The following is a 9,611-nucleotide window of genomic DNA, read 5'->3' on the forward strand; positions in this document are numbered from 1 at the left end:
AATGGCTGACTAGACAGCATGGACCTCAGGAAGCCGGTTTCAGGCTGAGGGGAGAGGATGGGGGCTCGCAGACTGGAGACCACTGGTCCCCTGCCTTTAGGACTGTTCAGATTCATCAACTCGGGACCATTCTAGACTGTTCTGTCAGAGCACCCGGCCACCCTTCAAAGCAGTCAACGTGCAGCTGAAGCACCGTTGCTTGGAGCTAATGTCTTCACCCGGGCTGGGAGGGAGTAGAATAAGCCCCTCCCACTGTCAGCACCAGCCATATACACCTTAACCCTTGGGAAAGATTGATCTGACAACTTGCATGATAAAAGGGACTTTGTAGGTGAAATTAAGGATTGAGATGAGGAAGCAGGCCCAGGTGGTGGTGGCTCGTGCCCTTTAATCCTATCACTCAGGTGGCAGAGACAGGCAGATCTCTGAGTTTAAGGTTAGCCTACTCTACAGAGTTCCAGGACAGCCAAGGCTACACAGAGAGACTCTGTCTCCACAACAGAAGGGTGAGGAAGTGATCCTGGACCACCCCAGCAGGCCCGGTGAATCACAAAAGGATGGGTGTGAAAGGAATCAGGGTCTAGTGAGAAAGCATTGGTTCTTTAAAGGTTGAGGCAGGAGGACAGAAGGCTCAAGGTAAGCTGGGGCTGCAAGACTGAATTCAAGACAAGCCTAGGCAACCTAATGAGAACTTGTCTCAAAATACAAGAGCAAAACCTTGTCCAGGATTATAGCTCAGTGGTAGAGCCCCTGCCTAGAATCCCCCAGTGAGGGGCTGGGGGCGTGGCTCAGTGTTAGAGGCCCTGCCTAGAATCCCCCAGTGAGGGGATGAGGGTGTGACTCAGTAGTAGAGCCCCTGCCTAGAATCCCCCAGTGAGGGGCTGTGGCTGTGGCTCAGGGGTAGAAGCCCTGCCTAGAATCCCCCAGTGAGGGGCTGGGGGCGTGGCTCAGGGGTAGAGCCCCTGCCTAGAATCCCCCAGTGAGGGGCTGGAGGCGTGGCTCAGGGGTAGAGCCCCTGCCTAGAATCCCCCAGTGAGGGGCTGGGGGCGTGGCTCAGGGGTAGAGCCCCTGCCTAGAATGCCCTGGCCAGGAGAAGCAGCACTCTCATTTGCATGCACAAATCCCTAGGTTCAATGTTTAGCTTTGCAAATAACAAGTCAGAGAGGTTTGGTGTTATGCCGCTTTTTTGAAGAATTAGGCCATAGGTCAGAGAATGCAGGCGGCTTCTAAAAGCTGGAAAGGATGGGGAAAGGGGTCTTTGGGGTCTGCAGATGGCGGGCCAGCTAACGACCTTTAGCCTTGTAGGATCTTGTTTGGTTTCTGACCTCCAGCAATGAAAGTTAGTGCACTTGTGTCATCGTAAAGCATTACATCAGCGGTGATCTTTGTAGCAGACACAGGCACAAACCCAGAGGTGCCATCTGAATTTGGGCGTTTCCAGCACTAGGTATTATTAAACTCAGGGCTTGGGCACACTAGGCAAGTGTTCCATATTCAGTGTACTCCTAGCCCTCACCCCGTTCCTCCGAGACAAGGTCTTCTGTAGCCAAGGCTTCTCTCAAACTCAATACGTAGCCAAGGATGACCTTGAACGGACCCCCCCTCCCCCCGCCTTTATCCCCCAGGGTTTAGAACACAGGGTGCACCACCACACCCTGTTTGTGTGCTGATGGGGATCCACGCATGCTAAGTAAGTACGCCACCACCAACTGAGCTATATCCCTAGCCTCTCCCGTGACTTGGTTGTCTATGGCTATTATTGTTGTTTGTGTGCGTGTGGGCCGGCTTATCCCACGAGCATTTGCACACACTGAGCCATCTCTTAGGACTTCTAGTTAAACTGGTGATCTCTATGTTCAGTGAGAGGCCCTGCCTCAAAAAAGAAAGTGGGGAGCAACAGACAGACATTCAGTGTCAGCCTCCACACACTCTTGAACACTTGTGCACACACACCTGCATGTATATATGTGCCCATGCACACACACCACACCCATCACACACACAACAAATGAAAACTGAAGGGGCCTCAGTTGACAAGACAGACTCCATTTTATACACTAGGCCCTGTCCTCAGGTTAAGCTCTAATTACTGGAGAAACCTCAAACTGTTCCAGGAAGGAACCATCCCAGACACAGGCCACCAGCAGGAACATACCTAACATTCCAGAGGCTGTAGATAGATACAGATAGATTGCCTAAGCCAACTTAGATAGATCATTGTTAGCTAGTCCTGTGACTGCCAAATTGATAAGCCCCTCAACCTGCTGTAACCACAATAAAAAGGTGCTGGGGCCTCCTTCTGCACGACCTTGCTGTGTGGGAGGGTCCTGAGGATCCGAGCTCAAGCTTGAATAAAGACTCTTTGCTTTTGCATACGAATTTGCCTCCCGGTGGCCTTTGGGGACTCTCGGATCTGGGCATGACCTCACATACATGGGTGCACCTGCCCCGCACACACAGGCACCTGAATACAGGCATCATGACCTGCAGCTGGCATGGACTTCTTGGTGCATGTACCAGGGGAAAATGCATCCTACCCATGAGAGCACAAGGACTCTCCGTGTCTGTGACAACCAGGGCAATGTCACAGACGTAAGAGCAATGCCCCCCTTCTCTCTTCTCTGCAGGCTGCTCAGCTCACATCCCTTCTCCATAACTCAGTGAACCCAAGGCATGGGCCTGCCCCTGTCCTCATATACTTAGGATTGAGCTCTGCAGCTTGTACATGCTAGTCACATGCTCTGCCATGTAGTCATGCCCCACCAATCCCTGGGGATTTGGGAGGGTTGGGGGGGGCACTGTCTTATTAGTAGCCCAGTGAGGCCTTGAACTTGATAGCAAGGCTCAGGCTGATCTCAAACTCATAATTCTCCTGCCCCAGACATTTTCAAATGCTGTGCTTTTAAGTGTGACATGGGCCTGCCTTATTTCAGGCGAGGGAGACTGAGACAAGGAGAGAGGACACACCTAGCCAAGGCCATAGAGACAGTGGGCCACTTTGTCGAGGTTCAGCCCTTCACTGCAGAGCCATGGTGGGAACAGAAAGATGCTGGGGAGAACACAGTTGCCTGTATCCCCAGAACAGAAGGCCTCCCAGTGTAGATAAAAAAGGCTCACCAGACTCCGCTGACACAGCGTGTGGACAGTGCCCGAGGCATGATCTCTGAGCCCTGCTGCATGAAGCCACCCACGGGAAACCAGAGGCTGTTACCCAGCGTGTACTGGTTCTCCAGGATATGGGGGCGTGCCCGGAGACACGGGTGTGGGTTGTACCACTCGTAAGGGCTCAGCCTGTGGAGAGATAAGTGGGTGGATGAGGAAAAGGAGGGGGTGCAGGAGGTAGTCAAGCCGCCGCTGAGATGGGAAGGGAAGGGGCGGGAAAAAGAGTGATGGACACATGCAGCGGAGAAAGGGGGTGGTGGCGCAGGGAACAGAGATGCTGGCATGCCACAGGAATGGATACTGCAGTGGAGTTAAGAGGACAGAAGAGAGAGGAAGGAGAGAGCCCCAAGTCAGACCCCCTGTGGGGGAGACTGAGAAATGGAGACAGGGCACCTGTGGCTCTGCAGTGTTCAGCCAACAGAAGAGGGACAGTGCAGGGAGGCTTGTAGGCTGGGCTCCTGCCTCTTCACCCCACCCCCTTCACCAGTCCACTCACCTGGCAGCCAGGAACAAGACACAGCTGACAGCCAGGTAGGCAAGAAGCATGAAGAGCCACACGGCAGGGGAGAAGGGGTCCAGGAAGGAGAAGTAGCCAGGCTTGCGGCCCTAGAGGGCAAAGGACAGTGAGAGCAGCCACTCCCCCCCAAGCTGGGTGCTCGCCCCCCCCCCCATATCCTCCAGGAACTAAGAAGCCACAGCAGCTGATCCACCCACAGGTCCACTTTAGCCCATCCCCAGTTCCCACCTTCCCCCTGTGCTAGGTCACAGCCACTCCTGACTCCCAGGGAGATGTACCATGTGCACCCTGTAGAGGATGCTGATCCCCAGAGTCATGAAGGGCTTGGAGAAGTCGATGACCTTCTCCCTCTCGGCGGTGATGGTGAAGGCTGCCACAGCCAGGTCTGCCTTCTGCTGGAGGGGAAGCAGGTGGGGCAGAGGAAGGGGGCACAAGACAGAGGTGGACAGTTAGAGACGCCTGCAGGCTCCATCGAGAGTTAGAGCTGAGACTGGATGCAGCTCTGCGCCTGTGTGGCTCCTAACCGCGCTATGGTCTGTGTCTGTGTTGATCACAGCAACCCTGTGTTTGTTTTATCTTGAGAGAGAATCTTAGGTTGCTCAGGCTAGCTCTAAACTAATTACACAGCCAAGGCTAGCTCTAAACTCCTTCTCTCCCCCACTTTGCCTCCCAAACGCTAGCGCCACTGGCTGTCAGTCTTGCTTCTGAAGCCCCATGTCTGCTGTTGTCTGACCTATACACTTGTGAGGAAGCAGGCGGCTGGGACCCAGGTTCTCTGGGACCTTGGGACTAGATGGCATTTGTTAATTGCTTACCAGAACGGATAGACGTGTTTTGTTTTGTTAGTCAGTGTGTGTGTGCATATGTTCATGCATATGCGTGGAGGGGGATTCTGTTGTATGCACACATTAAGGGCAGAGGTCCAACTTGGGCACCTTCCTCACCTGTGTTCCACTTTACTATTTGAGACAGGGTCTCTAGCTGAGTCTGGAGCTCACTGAATCAGCAGGGCAGACTGGTGAGAGAGCTAGGGGTGCTCTTGTCTCTGCTTCCTTGGCACTGCTGCCGTGCCCAGGTTTACATGTGTGCCTGGTGAACTCAGGTCCTCGAGTTTGTGCGGAAAGCGCTTTACCAACTGAGCACCCTGATACAACTTCTTATTAATCATCTTGTAGACCTCTCCCAAAGCTCTAGGAAACTGAGTCTCAGAGAGGCAGAGGCACGGATGAGAAAGAGCAGCAGCTGGGGACCCTGAGGAGGGGTGTCACCACGAGTCTTTTGTCCAGCAGAGATGGGTGCTCTAGACAAGTGTCTGAGGAACACAGGACCAGGGTGCAGCTCAGCAGGAATGACCTGGGGGAGTCTGCGTGCTTTCAGTGGGAACAGGTGCCAGGGGACAGGACTGAAGTAGTGAAGGTCGGGATGGAGAGAAGGGTGTAGGCTGGACTGTCCTGACCTGCCAGGAACCCCCTTCAAATTGAACTGAGATCCTATAGGAGCATCTCATTTTGTGGACATTATGTGGCTGTGAGCTGAGGGCTGACAGGAGACAGGGAAGAGCCCGGGTTTCATACAAACACGCAATGCAGTACTGCACACACAGGCTGGACATTTCTACAACACAACGGGGTTCCCGAACACTATGCTTGTGTGCGCTGAGACAATGGCCAACAGCCATACACACTGCTTATGTGACCACAGACACATGTAATAGGGACAAGCAGTGACATCTCTCAAGGGCCCAATAAGTGCTATCTGACACTCAATCCCACGGCTGAGAAACAGAGCAGGTAGGGTGGGTTTAGGAATGCAGAGTCCTGGACACACACACACACACACACACACACACACACACACACATCACATTACCTGCAGTAATGGTGATGGTTCTCATACCAACTCACACCTTAGTCGTAAATGTGGCCAGTTTAAAAGACAGGATGAGGGGGCTGGAGAGATGGCTCAGCTGTTAAGGGCACCGGCTGCTGCTTTTCCTGAGGTACCTGGGGTTCAATTCCTAGCACCCACATAGCAGCTCACAACTGTCTATAAATCCAAGATCCAACACTGTCATACAGATACATATGCAGCCAAAGCACTAGTGCACATAGAATTAGACACATTATTAGTATTTCTTTAAAAGGATGACCATTCCTGCTCTCCACCCCAGGAAGCCCTGTATGGTTCGTTGCCACACCCCTCCTCTCCTCCGGTGTTGCCCCAGGGCTGAGCTGTCTCCTGCACCTAAGCTGTATTAGGCAACTCCTCACTTCCCTGCATTCCTTACTGAACCTGCACTGTGTCTCCTGGCTCTGGTTAGTCATCGGGTCCCTGGCACTGAAGAGTGCGTGGTCTTTGAGATCTGCCTCCTCTCTCCCTGCCCTGTACTTCACTGGGGAGCTCTGCTCTTTGACCACCGTGGGTTCACTCGTCTCTGGGGTTTTTTGTTCTTGATTTTTTTTTTTTTGGAGGTTGTTTTTCATTTTGTTTTTAATGGGATCTCATTGTATAGTCCTGGCTAGTCTGGAACTCAATATATAGACCAAGCTGGCCTTGGTTTAAAGTCAGAGAGAACTGCTTGTCTCTCCCCCTCCCCCAATCAGCCACACCCAGTACTATTAACCTATCTTGTCTGTGTGTGCATGCCAGAGAACAATCTTGGGTGTCATCCTCAGAAAATGTTGTCCACCTCATTTGAGACAGGGTCTCTCACTAGCTTGGAACTCACCAGTTACACTATGCTGACTGACCAGTGAGACCCAAGGATCCACCTGTTTTTGCCCAACTGGTGCTGTGGTCTCAAGTGGATTCCACTGTGCCCAGCTTTTCCACGTGGGTTGCAGGGATTTAGCACAGGTCCTTGTGCTGACCAGGGAAGCACTTTCAGGCTGAGTTCCCTCTGCACCGCTAGCGCTGAGTTTTACTTCTGTTATGGTCATCCTTTAGGCCTGTGGCATCTTTTGTGAACTTTGGATTACATGTCGCCTATTCCAGACTCTCAGAATCCAGGGTCACGATCTGACGCCTGGGTTGGCCCGTGGGCTCTGCTCCTGGTTTGTGTCCCCCCCCCTCCTCGACACAGACTCCGTTAGGGCTCTCAACCCAGTCTCCCCAGTCCCAGCCTATTCTAGGGGCTGTACCCACGCTGCCGCCTGGGAGGGTAGCCTGGGAGGGTACATCGTTACCTCTGTGTTCTCAGCCTCGGCCTCCAGAAGGAGCTCTCTTCCTAAATCTGGGTTTGGGCGTCCACTTGTGTCGCCAGCCCCTGATACTACAGCCCTGGCTGAAGTCTAGGGGATGGAGTGGACGTGTAGGCAAGGATACACGCAGGAGCTGTGTCCCGGTGGCCTAAATCCCCTTTACAGAACTGTCAACCAAGGCCCAGACATTGAGGTCATACAACTGTGTGTGTGTGCGTGTACGTGTCCACAATAGTCCTTCTTTGGTGGTCAGGATCCTATGATGACAGATAGAAACATCAGCCTTTCAGACATGCCCCAAGGCTCTGTGGTCCTTGGGCCAACTGTTTGAGGTCCCCTCCTTCCCTGAGAGCCTATAGGGCTCCCCTTTGCTCTCTGCAGTCTCGGTGACTCCACAGCCTCTTCATAGTCAGGCCTTGGGCCACATACCTGCTGCTTCTCACTCCAGCGGTAAGGGCTGCAGCTCTGCTCTGGAATACTCGCAGGCCAGCCCACTCCTTCCCATCACCTTCAGCCAGCTCTGTGACACCCAGTGCTTTCCTGACAGCCACACTTGCCCCCTCAGCAACCCCCTCAGCTTGTCTTTGGCTACTTTGTGGGTTCTTCTCTCTCCCACCCTTCTTCCCTTCTCTTCCACCCCTTCAGCCCCCTAACACTAGATAGGAGAGAAAAAAAAGGATAGAGGGGAAGAAAGAGATCCCTGAATAAGGTCGGGGGTCAGAAGGGGGCAACGTTAGCGTTAGACAATTTCCTGCTGGTCAGATGCATTGAGTTCCTTGGGGCAAGTTTGATCTTAGCTGTCAGGATATCTGATTTCTTCTTCTTGTTTGTTCTTTGTGCATGACTACTTAACAAACTATGACCAACAACAACCAACAACCCACCATGCCCTCTTGGGACCCTATCATTTCTATACGCTCTGAAAAGTCCCCAGAATCCCAAATGTCACACAATCACAGAAATTATCTGCTATAATATTTCTGTATTATTAAAAAAAAAACAAAAATTCCAAAATTGTCACCGTCCCCCCATCTCTCACAAAGTCTACATCCATTCCCCACACATAAGCCAAAGGAAGGCTGGAGAGATGGCTCAGTGGTTATGAGCACTGGGTGTTCTTCCAGAGGACTAGCGTTCAGTTCACAGCATCAACACGGCATCTCACAAACATCTGCTGTTCCAGGGGATCCAATGCCCTCTCCTGACTTCTATAGACACCAGGCACCCACATGGTACATATATTCACGCAGGCACAATACTCATATACAGTAAATAAATCTTAAAAAACAAACGAACATATATTATGCATATCGCTATTTTCCATACCACTCAGTGGCCTCTGAGAGCCTGCTCTGCTGGCACACCTGCCTGCACAGGCCTCTGGGGCCTGCCCTTTGCTCTCAATCCTACCGCAGGACCTCTGCACTTGCTCCTCCTCACCTCCAAAGGCTGAAACCAAACTCAAGCTGAAGGAGAATAAGGACAGGTGTCAAGGACAGCGAACCTCGGCGCCAAGGAGTCAGGCCTCCCCAGAGCACCCCACAGAGCCCACCTCACCCCCACCCCAGGGTCCTCTTTTCTCCCAAGTGTCACTGGACTAGGCGTAGTGGCACACACCTTTGATCCAGACACCCAGGGGGCTGAGGTGGGTAGATCTCTGCAGGTGTGAGGCCAGCCTGCTCTGCATATCTGGTTCCAGGACAACCAAGGCTATATAATGAAACTCTGTCTTTAAAAAGGGAATGGTTGGGGGTGATCCCAGCCATTCATCCAAAGCTCCTCAGATAGTCCAGACATCCCTTGACGTCAGCTCAAACTATAACATGTCTGTTCACTTCCGTGTCTCCATTACCAACCCACAGAGACCTTCAAAAGCTGGTCTGGCTGCTGTGCCATCTGTCTGTGACAACTGCACAGAGGCCAGATCAGGACAGGGTCTGCTGTATCTCACGTCCCATAATCCTTGGCTGGGGCTTGGAACATCACTGTTGTCTCGTGGGCCTCCAAGTTGTCTTCTTCCCCTGTACCACCCTGGAATCCCACCTAAGTTCAAACACTTCCTCGTGCATGTCACTGCCCCACATGGCCACCATGCTGGGGGTTTCCCAGAGCAGTGTGTCTGATCCCCAAATCCTTGCTCTATACAGAGGGACCTCCATACCCACCACTTTTCATGTGAATAAATGGAAACATGGGGAGGGTGGACATTTTGCTGGAGTTGATTCTAGGATTTGGAACTGCTTGCCCTTGATGTGGGTTTTCCTTTCTGCTGTTGCCACCGTCCAAAGTTGGGGGCATCTGAAGTTAGTCTCAGGCCTGACTCCTCTGTCTGTAGGGAGCTCAGCAATGAGTGCAGACTGGCTTTATTCTATGCGTATGAGCATTTGACCTGCCTGTGTGTATCTGTGTGCATCACAGAGATCAGATGAGGGCACTGCGTTCCCTGGAGCTTGAGCTACAGGCGGTTGTGAGTCACCATGTGGGTGCTGGGAACAGCCAGCGAATGCTCTTAACTGCCGAGCCATCTCTCCAGCCCTAGGGAAGCTGCAGTGACTTCAGTGTCTTCTTCTTCTTCTTCTTCTTCTTTTCTTCTTCTTCTTCTTCTTCTTCTTCTTCTTCTTCTTTTTCTTCTTCTTTTCTTCTTCTTCTTCTTCTTCTTCTTCTTCTTCTTCTTCTTCTTCTTCTTCTTCTTCTTCTTCTTCTTCTTCTTCTTCTTCTTCTTCTTCTTCTTC

The 9,611-nt window shown here is 52.2% G+C and overlaps 1 protein-coding gene across 2 annotated transcripts in view; it reads right to left on the minus strand.

Moving 5' to 3' along the window:
* Positions 1–9,611, minus strand: part of Grik5 (glutamate ionotropic receptor kainate type subunit 5) — a 62,354-nt gene that overhangs the window by 11,366 nt on the left and 41,377 nt on the right. Inside the window, exons 13-15 of one of the 2 annotated variants that reach the window (XM_021218656.1) lie at positions 3,958–4,071; positions 3,659–3,768; positions 3,118–3,291 (exon numbers count right to left, since the gene is read on the minus strand). In XM_021218656.1, the coding sequence (XP_021074315.1) occupies positions 3,118–3,291; positions 3,659–3,768; positions 3,958–4,071 (398 nt within the window). Of the gene's footprint in view, positions 1–3,117; positions 3,292–3,658; positions 3,769–3,957; positions 4,075–9,611 lie in introns of both variants that reach the window. The other variant, XM_029531823.1, reaches the window with a different exon arrangement.

This window comes from Mus pahari, chromosome 19 (assembly GCF_900095145.1).
Source record: "Mus pahari chromosome 19, PAHARI_EIJ_v1.1, whole genome shotgun sequence".
In the NCBI taxonomy this organism is placed as follows: domain Eukaryota; kingdom Metazoa; phylum Chordata; class Mammalia; order Rodentia; family Muridae; genus Mus; species Mus pahari.